Source organism: Anas acuta, chromosome 26 (assembly GCF_963932015.1).
Source record: "Anas acuta chromosome 26, bAnaAcu1.1, whole genome shotgun sequence".
Taxonomy (NCBI): Eukaryota; Metazoa; Chordata; class Aves; order Anseriformes; family Anatidae; genus Anas; species Anas acuta.
This window is the reverse complement of record NC_089004.1, coordinates 4,098,525-4,112,097: the sequence shown is the minus strand read 5'-3', so window position 1 is coordinate 4,112,097 and position 13,573 is coordinate 4,098,525. Positions and strand designations below refer to the sequence as shown.

Sequence of the window (13,573 nt, the reverse complement as noted above, 5' to 3'; positions counted from 1 at the left end):
CACTGCCATATTGAAATTCTTAGAAACAACTGAATGTTTGAACAATCCCAGCCATAAGATGACCCTTTGCTTCCCCCAAAATTCCTTTCTTTATAACAAAAAAGTGCTGCGTTTCTGTTCCCTTCCACAGCTCTTCCTTCTTCCCTTCCACATACATATTTTATTTTACCCCAGAAGATGTTTGTGGCTTACTTGCTTTCTTCATCCAGAAGATAGAAGAGACCAGTGGGCTTCTTGCTGATTAAGTGAATGCAGGCCACATTATCAGTATAGTCAATATTGTGCCAAGTGATCCCTTCACTCTTATATTCCTCCTGTGTAGCTCAAGAAAATTCCCTCATCAGTACAGCGCCCCGACCTTTAACATACCATGGTCTAAGTGCTTAAAAGACATCCTTAAACAGCTATGGCAAGTTGATTTTGTTAGCTCAAACAGCAAAAACAAAAATTAGGAAAATTTATAAACAAGCCCAGAACACCAGGCATACTGGGTCAGATCGAAGATCTACCTAAGCAAATCACTCAACAGCGGATGTTTAGGGTAGAACTATTTAAAAATCCAAACAGTGAAAGAATGTTCCCTCCCCTATTACGTCTTTCCAGCAATCAGTAGTCTACAAACTTGGAGTCAGAAATGACATCTACGCCATTACATTTAAAATCCTAGATAGACAGACTTGCATTCTACCAGCGCGTCTCTTTCATAGCTCTTCTTTTATAGGAAATTACATTTAATATGAATTTTCAGCACTTCCAAATTGCACTGTCAGATGAAGTTTCAAGACAGGCCGTTAAACCCTATACAATATCAACACCAGAACTTTACTAAGGAAGCAATCAATGTACATTGGTCAGGTTCAGAGAATTTAGAGCTCTCTTTGACAAGAAAATACAAAACTCTTCCGCAGAAATGATAATGCATCAAATGCTTGACAGAACAAGCTTCTCATCAAAATATGGAACCAAAATATCACTTTTCTTACTGCTGTAGATGACTACCAAAATGAGTTAAAGATAGGCTAATAATGTTAAAAAACTCAGAAAATTAAGTGAAATAATTTTTACGTTTAACAGAAGACAAAGACGTCTCTCACTGTTCTATGACGATAATAGAATTTTTTAAGTAGGTAAAATTAAATCTAATAACAGACAGCTCAGTGTGCACGCCACATTACAGAACTGAAATACCACTCTCCACAAACAATAAAGCCTTTCTTTAAAAGATATAGAGACCCCTCTACCCACCCCCTTCCCGAGGGCTCTCATGCTGCAAGAGATACAGGAAATGGGTCATTCAAGGATTAAGCTCATTTGGAGAAATGGCATTAGAAAAAAGAAAACAATGTTAGCTATTTACTCTAGTTAGCCTGGATAGCCACTTCTGTCATAAGTTACAAAACAGAGACCTCAATACTATGTTTACATATGAAGTTTGTATGCTTGGCAATTTCCTTCCCTTTAAAACGCTTGTTTAAAGTTATCTACATATTGTTGAAAAATACCACATATTACAGAATGACTTCATTCTTTCAGCAGAGCAACCAGAGAATAATGTTTTGGCACAACCCAGTAAAAAGTCCAAGTCTAGAGAAGAAAGCCACCAAACCTCAATCTAGAAATGCAATCTGTTAGCTCTTGCAGCACTCTGAGCTCTCTGTAAGAAGACAATACCTTCAGCAAACAAGTATATCAATATATGCCAGTAGCATCAGGATTGCAGAACTATTGCAAATATCAACATATAGTTGTATCCCTTATATGCAGTTAGGTGGAAGTAGCAGCAAACACTACTTATTAAATATTTACCAATTGACAAACATAAGAGAAACTGTACCAAAACTTTTTTTTTTTTTATTAAAAAACAAGCAACCAACCAAAAAAAATGAACCATACACCACACCTACTGACTTTCAAAGTTTACAGTTTATCTGATTTATGTCTGGGGTTGCCTGTTTTTTTTTTTTGTTGTTGTTGTTTCCTGCAGTCAAAAATTCACTGCTAGTTCTCTGAAGAAAAAGCCAGCTATCAATAGCTAATGCAGAGCACTAAATGCAGCAGAGCTGCAACATATAAATTATATCGTAATATGCAATATTAAAACAAGAAATAAAAAGGTAACACTTCTGGAAATATATTCAACCAATTATAAAATTATGCCATGAGGTTTTGCAGAACAGTTTGCATAACAGATGAGCCCTCACATTAAAGTTTTTGATTCAGTAACTACTTTCTTACCTGTTCCAATTTGAAAATATGCTGATTGAAATAATACTGAAGCTGCTCGTTTGCATAATTTATGCAGAACTGCTCAAAACTGTTGGTTTCAAAGTCTTCAAACCCAAAAATATCCAGTACACCAATGGACAAACACTATTGAAGAAGAGGAGAAAATCTTGTTAAGTAATCTGTCATACAGAGAGTGACTTAACACACAACAGCTAACAATCACAAAAGCTGCTATATCATACATTGATACATTTCAAATAACTGGAGTGTACATCAACAGATGTTGAATATTTAACAGTTGTCTGTTGTGAAAACAAAAATAATCAAATATTACGCAGAAATTTATTAGGAACTTGAGAAGAATCTAGGTTTATCCCAGATATCTGAACATGTCATCTACAACGTTCTCTGATAGCTCTAAATACAGAATTGTACAGAAAGACTTGCTTTTGTGCAAAACTTACTGTAACAGATTCCTCCATGTCCTTTTTATTAAGGAGTGCATGATTAATTCGCAGAACAATCCAATCAAACAGAGCACTGTACAAAGATTTTGCCATTGAATCACGAGCAGTTATTGCCTGTAGATGAAACAAAGTTCATAATTTCTTTTAGAAAAAGCATTTCTATTTCAGACCAGTGTCACTTAGAGGTTACGATCCTACCAGAGACAAAAACAGAATCTTCCTTTAATTTCTAACATTCCAAACATTCCTTACCAAACATGAAAGCATACCACATTAGCTTTTTCATAACCAAAAAAAGAACTAGGTTTCAATGATTTAAAATAATTCTATTAGTGTTTTTTACTCACCTCATTGAGACTATATGGCAAAATAAGTTTATCATTAGCGGTCACAGTTTTTCTTTTTGTTAGGACTTCCACTAAAATCTCGCGTTTGACCTTCAAAACAAGCAAAACCAAGAGTCATTGCCACCCTAAAATTCCCAGAACTCAGTACAGTGAATACTCTGATAACAACAGTGAAGTCCAAGCACTTTGAAAACTGCTACATTTATCATTCATCAGGAGCTTTACAATTTTCTGAATTCCCTTAGATTATTCTCAGCTCAGATTCATACAGATCTTTCCCTATGATGGCAGAGCACAGATCTCTAGTACAGTTATTCCTGCTCAGATCGTATTAGCAAGTAAACAAATTCTACTTCCATGCTATGGGCTAGATTCCATCCCTAACCTCAATAACTTCACCACATTCATCCATTTTCCATACCGTTAAGATGAATGCTGTTGAGGTACCATAAACCAGATATAAACATAACATACTGGGCTGCCACATAGTCAAGAAAAGTACTGAGGCTGAGCATGACAAAAAGGTATGTCAAACACTAGAGCTAGAAAGAAATACTCTACTTTCAAAAGCTGAGAAAGAATGTCCAGCACTTCAGGAGGTCCCACTTCCAATCCTTCCTCACGACCCGTAGCTTTCTTCTTGTAGGTAACGTTGCCCAAATAAAGAATAGCTGAAAGCACTGAAAAAATCCTAAGGAAGAAAAATTAATTTTATAAGAATTTTTCCTATGACTAGAAGTTCATTTTAACAGGCTAATAGATCCAATTCTGTTTCAAGAATTTGTCCATAAGCATTCACAAATATTCATCTCTCCTTGATTCCTACTGGAATAAACGTGGTCCCAATGTTTATACAATTTATTGCAATTCATGAAGATTAACTAGCTGTCAGTAACAAAGGCTGAAAAGTTACACTTACTGTTTTTTTGTTGATGAAAGAAAGCCAACCATCTCCATCGCTTGTTTTAATCTTTCGAAGTCATGCCGTAGATCTTCCCCATCTTCAATTTTCAAGTTATGCTGTGAAGAAAGCCCATTACTCAGATGCAAAGAAAGTAGCCCAAACATTACAAGAAAATATGTATAATCTGTTCTGGTTTTTTTTCATCTTTAGAACAACATCAGAGAGACAACAATTATCAATGTGATCTGTAAATCCCTGTCACAGATTACCTGGTTGAGGTAGAAATAATCTTCGGGTTGCTTGAGGTGAAATTCTTTACGCTCTTCCTCATTGACTCCAAGTAGCAAATAATAAAAGACATGATAATTCCTACAAATACAAAAGGTCACATACATTTCTCTTTCACGAAAATACGCTGATTATTCTTTTATTCTGTATACTTCAAATGATATTAAACTCTCATAACAATTATGATCATACTGACTGTATGAATCTCTTACCTTTCACCTTTTTCATGAGAAACCAGACGAGATTTTTCAAGCAGGTATTTTTCAACAACAGCCCTAAAGAGACCCCCCAAAAAAAAAGAAAACAGCATGAGGCCACACATACACACAAAAATCTTCACAAAACATCAGACAGCATCTTTCAAGAGAGTTCAAATAATGAAATCTACATTAGCATACATAAGAAAATAGCTTAGCCATGGGCACGACACCTCCCACCAGACCAGGTCACCCAAAGCCCCATCCAGCCCAGCCTTGGGTGCTGCCAGAGTGGGGGCATCCATCACTTCTCTGGGTGGCCTGTTCCAGTGCCTCATCACCCTCAGAGTATAATAATTTCTTCCTTATATCTAATCTAAAATCTCCCCTCTTTGTAAAATTGTTACTCCCTGTCCTATCACTACACTCCCAGGCAAAAAGTCCCAAGAACTATCCAAGAAGCACTTAACTTTAGTGTTCAGTTCTAGTAGATAACTGGAGAAAGGCAGTGGGAGCTGAGAAAAAGTGCTGATGAAAAGTTATCGAAAGAAACAAGATGCAGAATGCTAAGAATGTTACCCACTCCAACTATTAGCTGACAAAGAATGCAAAGACTACAAGACCCCAAAAATATACTGAATAGTTGCTTCTCAAGATAGCAAATTTGATGTTATATACATCAGCCTAAAGCAAAGGCAAGGAAGACAGAAGACTTACTAGCTTCACATAGTAAGCTCCTAAACAATAACCTGAACTCCGTGACATGGGCTACAAAGATAACAAGGCCAAAGTTTAAGCAGCTTTTTCTCACGCTGAAGACAAAACAATTGTACTCAAATTGTACCAATCTCCTGAGCTAGTGTGACTTATTGGCAAAGAAGCCAACTTTGTTCAGAACAATACTCCAAGCAAACGTGGTACAGAGTTTCCAGCCATTTCTGTTGCCATTTTGTAAACTACAAACATGAGGATAACCCAACGGGAAGCTATGCTGCTGCACAAAAGGCAGTAACAGCTAGTGGTGCTCCACAGAGCAGCAGGCTGCAGGGCCTGCTGGTACAAGGAAGCAGGTACAAGGAAGAATTCTACACCAATATTCTGCATTTTGACATTGCACCTGAAATAGCACAGGTGCATCTTGACAACATCTGCAACACACTGCTGTAAATTTTTCAGATATAGGCCTTTACAATTTAAGATGAATTTTACAAAGCAGGATCTAAAAAATGATTTTATGGTGGGATGTTAGAAAGGAACTACATGAGTATTTGAACACAAATTTCTAATATCACAGAAAAAAATTGGACAAAATTATTCACTTGAAGTGTCTACTAATAAGGAAAAGCAAAATATAATCTTCAGTCAATAATACTGAGGCACTACAATAATATGACATTATCGCCTCTACTACAAGGTGAAAAATGCAAATAAAACTCTAAGACTTAGCTGTGACTACCATATGTTAAAAAACATAAAATTAGACGTAGAATATTTCGAGCTTGTCCTTCAGACCTAAGCACACAATTTCAAGTAAGCCACGTAAAAACATGTATTTTTTAGATTTTCTTTGTAACTGGTATCTGTTTCTTTAAAATGGCTTCCTCAAATCTATTTCACTTCTCCCTTAGTCCTCTCAAGAAAAAAATCAGATCTTCTGGTTTTAATTACAAAATGGCAAGGAAAATGGGTGTTATGGAGAACGCCTTTTTTTAGTATGAAGGTGAAGAGGCATCAACGGTCAAATTCTAAATGTGATATGGTTGTACAGCAAGGTAAGAACATTATCCATCATCTGATTATTCCACAAAGCTTGGTCATAGTGTCTTGAAAACATTCTACATTGGCAAGCCATTCTCACACGAGAAGAGCCTCGATAAGGCAGGATTTTGTACACACCAGTCTTCACAGATTCCTAAAAGCACACAGAGCAACTGCAGCAGAACCTCAGACTGTACTTACCCTCGGACAATACCGTTCTCTAAATAGTTGACTTGAATGAACTTTCCAAAACGACTGGAGTTATTGTTATGTGCTGTTTTTGCATTTCCAAATGCCTGTAATAAAGCAAAATGAGGTAGTTTTCAATTAAACTAAATGGCATGGCATTACTAACTCATGTTCATTGTTCAGCCCCATTAGCTGGCAATATACGCAAAATTTTATAGAACTGGCAGCACACAGACACCAAAAAGCGAGCTTACAAAGCCTCTGTTGTTCCTCACAGGTGTGTACTCATTTATTATTTGCCATATGCAATAACGTTTGGGAATATGAGGAAGGCAAATAATAAACTTAAATACTTTTACAAGGATCTAAGGTAATTACAGGAAGGGTAATCACAGCAAGAGAGCTCAAATCAACCTCAATCATTAACAATTATGTACTTGGAGAGGATATTTGGGAGGAGGAAGGCAGCAAAATTACCATGATATTGCCTCCTGGATAGAAAAGCCACAAACCGTGTCTTATTCCTTCATGTACTGCTCCCTTGTAAAATTTGCACAATGAAAATAATTGTTCTTTAAGTGAGACCGGAACATACGATCCCACTGACAAAGCCAGCCCATGCATTTCCAGAGTTGTGTATTCAGAAAAGAGAGAGACAAACAGAAAAACTTTGGCTTACAGAAGCAGTTTCCTTAGGAGGTGTTAGGGAAGGGGGGGGGGGAAGGTCTGGCACAAATTCTAATTATTTGTGCCTATGCATCTTTAATACTTTAGCCCCTCAGATACTTGTTTGCACTTACAACACAAAATGTCTTCTGCATGAGCCTTTCCTAGAAACTCTAAGTACAACCTATTACATCTAAATGTTCAGTAGGATTAGTTACTGAGAATATCCTTAATGTTATCAACACTTAATTGCATTATTAACACTTAACTGCGTGTCCTTAGGTTAATAAAAACTTGTCATCCTCTTAATATGTAAAGTGCAGTCCAGTAGCTGGAGAAGTCAATGTAAATTCAATGCAACATGCTATTGCTTAGAAAAATACACCACCCAGCGTGGAGTATCTCCAGCAGTCCTGCCACAGATATTTCCTCTTCAGGCTCCAAGTAATTAAGGCCTCCATTAGGAAATCCGTCTCTCCTAATATAGAACGTTTGTGGAATGATTTCACAAAAATGCCGCTCTTCCTCTGCGCACACACATCCGGAGAATGACGGACATGTGAGCACTGCACACAACTGAGAACTGAGCTGCTGACATAGAAAACTACCCAGTTACGGCGTATAGCCAAGGGGAGTACAGTTTTCATGAGGTTGTATTGTTTGTGTATTCAAACTCTTCCCTCCTTTTATTATTTTTTTTTCAAGTCTAAAGTTGCAGCTTTATTGCAGTATGACACTTCCAAAATAGGTCCCCAAAGATCTCTTCCAAGTAGATTTTTACTTCCAGTTGCATGATGTTCAGAGGCTACCAGAACCATGCAAAAATAAAACACTTCTTATAGCTGGGAGAATTACCACGATTCTTCGGACAAACAGCACTCTCTATCTAAAGGAATAAGCTTCAGGAGCTCTTCCTGGGCAGGGTGAAAACAGACCCTGATGTAACTTAGAAAAGGCGGTGGGTTTCTGAAGAGAGGATTTGTGCCCAGCAGTGCTGATGGAGGCAGAGGTCAGCCTGGTCTCTAGAGACCCTGCTACCCATGCTGCGCTGCAAACAGCATCCCCACTCAGATCTGTCAAAGGCAGCATTGAGCAGTGTTTTTGTACCTACCATCCAACAACTGATTTGCATACTTCTTTCTGTTTCTTTTCCAGAGCCCACGTTGCATAAGCAGCATGTGAATGTACTTCTAAAATCCCAGCCAACTCTCATAGTTAATGAACAATATCAAACCAAATGTGGAAGGCCAGCAACATAAGCACAGCAAATTCTCAGCTCTGTAAGTCCTCTCCCACTGACGCTGGCTCAGCAAAGATCATCATCCAGCTTCTCTTTTATTGTATTATAAAAAAAAATCTCATGCAGTAAAGCTTTGCCAAGCTGCAGAGTAGTGGACTTGCAAATTCCTCCTGTAAGAACTTCTTTTCAAGAAGTTTTCTAACTCAAGCCCCCAGTTAACCATCAGTTTCCTAGAGATATTACAGAAACCAACACACAGAACAGCTACAATTGGCAAGTTATTTTTTTTATAATCCATATTTTGGCGTTACAGAGTTAAGAAATCCCATAACCCTGGCTTCCTGAACAACTTTTCTTAGTGATTACTCATGTAAGCAATGAATACAGTTTACAACTAATGGCTCTCATGATCTCATGTGTCTGGTATTTAGTCAAAGCATACAGCAAATTCTTAACAGCTGATCTAATATTATCAGTTTTTAGAAAAGTTTTCAAGTACTGAATGGTTTTCTCATAAAAGTCTTTAACATCCACAATTTTCTAAAGAACATTCCAAGTCACTTAACATTTTGGGTGGAAGGTTGCTTTTTCCTTTTTTTTCCCGTAACATTTAACTCTAGACCTAAAATCCCATTGCTGCTACCATATTCTTCCATATACTTTGAGTTAGCTACAGAAGAATCAACATTACTGCCTAAAATCAGAAAATTGCAAACACAATAAATATTTCAGTATTTAGTAGTTCAATATCTTTAACTGAACATAGCTTTATCCTAGAGAAAGCAGATTACAGATAAGATTTAAGCTCTCGTACTACCTAGCAAGTGCTCTGTAGAGAAAGCATCTTTCCTGGATAATTCTAGCCAGGTGCTCTATACAGAGCTCAAATTCAACTGAAATATCTCCCTGGGTTGCCTTCAAAGAAAGCCACCTACGTCTTTACAAAATAAGTTCCGAAGATGTGAAAGGACAAGATAGATTTTCAGCTAAAGAGAAGTGATCATTTGTATAACCAAAGCTATTTACTGTTTTCCCTGGTGAATCCGTGAGGAGACAGATAAAAATGAAAAACTAAAAGTGAACCACTCCAAAGCAAAATACTAGCTACAGAAAACGAGGGCGAGTTGAAAATAGCAGACCAAGGCCAGCAGGAATCAGAACTGGGATGGGCTATTCTGGGACTCAGGAAGTCATCCAACCCATCCCTTTACCTTGAAACAAGAGAGGCGAGAACTGGAGGCTGCTGGTGAAAAAGCTGCCACTGTTGTTGCAGGAGTTAAGGGCATTCAGGAAAAAAAAAAAAAAAAAAGCAAAGTTCTCATTTGCTGTAAGAGGAAACCCCCAAACGACATCAATGATCCACCTCAGGAACAGAACTAGAAACCTGATTTAATTCCTTTATAAGAATTGCCACAATCTGAAAAAGCTATCAGAGTTTCTATGTAAACCACTGTAGTCCAGGGCAGAACCACCACTGTTTGAAGGCACCAAATGACACTGAAGAATCAAATTGCACGCCCTGGAAAGGGAAATGACTACTTCAGAGTCGAACTCACTTTTGAAATGATCTTCACAAAAACGCTGCAAAATATCCACTCCCCAAGGTGGAAGTTGCAGCATTCATGGTAATTTTGCAACTCTCTGTGCTCCGGGGGGACAATCCTAATAATAAGACTGCATAAAGGACAAGGTGATTTTTCCCAAGAGACACGTGCAGCAGGGAAAAGTACATTAACAGCACATTTCTCCAAAAAGGAAAAAAAAAAGGCTAGCAAGAAGGAAGTTCCATTCCTTCTCTGATTATGATTCTTAAAACAAACAGATGCAGATAATAGCCTCAAAACAACCACTTTAGCCTAAATAGAACTGGCTACGCCCACTAAATATACATGCAGACTTTTATGGAGAATGCAAACACAAACCAGAGTTGAGGCAGCACTAAGCTTAAGCCCGTCCCATACAGAGCCACATGTGCAATGGGACTGTGATAAAGCAAGCTGAGAGCAAATTGCTTTATTCTGTTCTCCAAAGAATGGAGAAACATAAAAGTTCGCTTTCTACAGGGAAATGTAGGCTTTTAAGTATAGTGGGTGAGTTCTAGACAACCTCCCACCCCGCCCCCCACTAATCATGCTGTCAATTAGTTAACTCATATTTAAAACTGCACTCTTGACATAGTCACTTAATGAATACTTGCTCTTGGACTTTCCATTTTATTTAGGTCTTAATTCTTTTTGTGAATGGGTCAGTGCGATTAAGAAATCTTTAAGGACACCAAATCCAAAGGGAAGTAAATGCTTTTCAAAATAATACACTGAAGTTCGGACAACTACAGTGTTTCCATCTATCCACCTCTTCTCACCTTCTATTTCAGAGGGAAACAAAAGTCTCAGTGCACAAAGAAAATAATTTTGAAATAAACCCAAGATACTGAAGGTTACAATTTGACAACACACAGCCAGCCAAGTGCTTTGCTGCCAAAAGAGGAAACTCTGGCTCTCTTATTACGTCCCTTGCCACATGCTCTCATCCCCTTGCTTAATTTTCTGCCATTTTACTGATTTAATTGCCCTGAAGAATCCGTTAAGTGCCAGACCCAGTGCAAACAAAGCACAGAGAAAGGGAAAGCGGACTTCCCACCATTCACCAGCAGCTCACATCTGTCAGGTCACTGTCCTCACACTGTACCTCACTTGTACAGTGAGGAGCTAAGTTGGATTTTTAGCTGAGTTATCCAAACAAAAAAAAAAAGAAAAAAAGAAAAAGAAAAAAAGCTTTTTGTGTGCGTGTTTTGTATTTGTACAAGCTGGATGGTCAGATACAGCTATCAGGGCAATGAAACCTTACATTTTAATAAAATTTATCAACATGTTTATAAAAGCTTGTACTTATTTCAGAGATGTGCAGTTAACATAAAAAGTTCAGTCTCAGACTGTGCATTTTGTATCAAATGGTTTATGACATTTTTCCCCAGTGAAAGAAAAATACAAATTACAAATTTCTTGGAAACTTTATAGCTGTGCATGGAAAGGTTTAACCGTCTTGCTTGAGACTCTATAAACTAAACAATGGTTTGATTCACTATTCCCAATTTGACCCAAATAATAGTTCCCAAATGTAAATTCCTTCCTAGGACTTCAACCGTAAGCTAACTGAACATAACAGTTCTGGAAGGCACAACTCCAAGTCAAGGAGCTATACTTTAGTCTCTAAATTTAGGGGAGGATGAAAAAGTCAGGAGTATCTAGCTTTATTTTCCTGCCAGTTTTTAAGAACCCACTCTTCAGTAAGGATGATCTACATCAGCCTGGAGAAACATTAAAAAAAAAGAGAACAATTCTTGTATAGCTAAGGCAACTGTGTCTTCGGAACTGTTTTAACAAGGTAAGCTGCTGAAAAGCAGCACAGAACAAGACACGTGGCTTCAGGCTGTGCTGAAGCATCCGTGTCCCATGGAAGCAAGCAGATTTACAATATTCTTTTTTGTCTAGAAAGCTGCAAGCAGCACCAGACATAACCAGAACTAGTGCAAGCTCCCACTGCTTGTTCGATCCTCATTAGGAAGTGTTTTAACAGGTCGTACTTTGGTGCCAAGGCTGAGCAAGAAGCATCTGAGGATCAGAGGCTAATCCACGACCAGCCCTCCTTTCACTAGGGCACGTAACGGCAATCCTGCTAGTACCACATTTAATTTTTGACCTATCTTGTCTTGGTTTCCTGTATTTCATCTCTCCGATGTTTGAGAAGTAATATCATTCAACTTTCAAGGTCGCATCTCCTTTCATGGTACACCTCTAACTCCATTCTTCAAAGTCTATAGGTTGGGAGTAAGGGGCTAGAATATTTGCCGTAGTTTAACTACGGCTTTGGACAGAGGCTAGTGAGCCACTAAAGAAGAGGGATTTGGTAAGAAACATTTCCAAGATCCTTGTGTTCACGATAAAATTATAAATCGACCCTTACAGTAAACTAACATTGCTCACCTCTTCTACACTAGGAAGTTTGGCTTTAACTCCTTGAACTTTGACAAAAGGTCAACCTATCAAGAGACTTTTTTTTTTTTTTTTTTTTTTTTTTTTTTTTTTTTTTACTTAGGTGTCAGGAAAATTAGAGGTGACTGAAAAGAGGAAGCCCTGACCCAAAATGCAGCCTAATTTTACATCGTTAAAGTTACGGAGACAGATTTCAGTCAAGAGGACAATTCATCTGTGGATACCCTTTCTTGAGGACTCAAGATAAAACATTCTCAGATATTTCAGGCACACTACAAAATTGTTCAGGCAAAAAATCCCCTGAAACACCCATTTAAGAAAAAAATTCCCTTGTACCACTTCAGTTCCGTTAAGTAAAAACCCAAATGAGTCACGTACTTGGATTTAAAAGTGACCAGCTGAATATAAGAGTTTTTCAGCAGTTTAGCTTCCACAAAGCAAAATAAGCTTTGGTGCATTCCTCCTTGACATCGAGATTTGACTTATTTTTTTCTTGAATTGCTCTTACTAAATGGAATTGCACAAGAACAACCATAATTGGGAAAACTGGAAGCTTCACTGCCCAGCAAGTCTGCTCTGCAGCATCCAAATGAGGACAGTTTGATTCTACATCTCTATGACCTAAACCTATTACAGCTTTTTGATGCACGCTGCAGTTATGTCAACCGAGAATTAGATTAAAACAGCCCCAAACAGAGTTCTACCACGATTACAGACATCCCAGTGACTCTTTTTTTGCCTGGACAAGTCTTACCTTCACATCTACAGGTTTCAGAAATGCTTCTTTCTCCTTAATTTCAAGTTAACGAGCAATACTTGTAATACGAAAACGTATGTTCAATTCTGAAAGGTGCTTTAAGATTCAGATGTTCCTACATTTCTGGCATTTTGACCCTTCACTTTTTGCAATATTTGGCAGGACACATTTATGGTGAATCGATTTATAACTAACAAACACCCTCAAAGATGTACAATGAGAACTTTGAGAATTTCAGAGAAGGGCCTGACATTTTAGACAACACGTACTCCAACAGCAATGTTAGAATCCGTCTGGCAAATTTGAAGCTAACCATTCAATCGGTCATCATATTTCTAGCGAAATTTTCTTGTGAAATGCATGACAACGTGCTCAGTGGGTGGCTGAAGAAGCCACAGTACTTCTGACAACCAATCTTACCATAGAAAGTCACAAACATCTTTGCATGGAAATTCCCAACATATGCTACCTTTACCTGAGACTCTGGCAAAGTTGTTAGCTTTAATTTTGAACCTAGGGCTAGATGTGCTTCTCATTCGACA

General features: G+C 37.9%; 1 protein-coding gene across 3 annotated transcripts in view; it reads right to left on the bottom strand.

The window, feature by feature from the left end:
• Nucleotides 1-13,573, bottom strand: part of MYO9B (myosin IXB) — a 45,391-nt gene that overhangs the window by 19,987 nt on the left and 11,831 nt on the right. For all 3 annotated transcript variants that reach the window (XM_068661417.1, XM_068661418.1, XM_068661419.1), the window contains exons 4-12: nucleotides 6,389-6,483; nucleotides 4,445-4,507; nucleotides 4,214-4,313; nucleotides 3,960-4,060; nucleotides 3,602-3,731; nucleotides 3,041-3,130; nucleotides 2,691-2,807; nucleotides 2,236-2,370; nucleotides 193-314 (exon numbers count right to left, since the gene is read on the bottom strand). In XM_068661417.1, coding sequence (XP_068517518.1) covers nucleotides 193-314; nucleotides 2,236-2,370; nucleotides 2,691-2,807; nucleotides 3,041-3,130; nucleotides 3,602-3,731; nucleotides 3,960-4,060; nucleotides 4,214-4,313; nucleotides 4,445-4,507; nucleotides 6,389-6,483 — 953 coding nt within the window. The remainder of the gene's footprint in view (nucleotides 1-192; nucleotides 315-2,235; nucleotides 2,371-2,690; nucleotides 2,808-3,040; nucleotides 3,131-3,601; nucleotides 3,732-3,959; nucleotides 4,061-4,213; nucleotides 4,314-4,444; nucleotides 4,508-6,388; nucleotides 6,484-13,573) is intronic.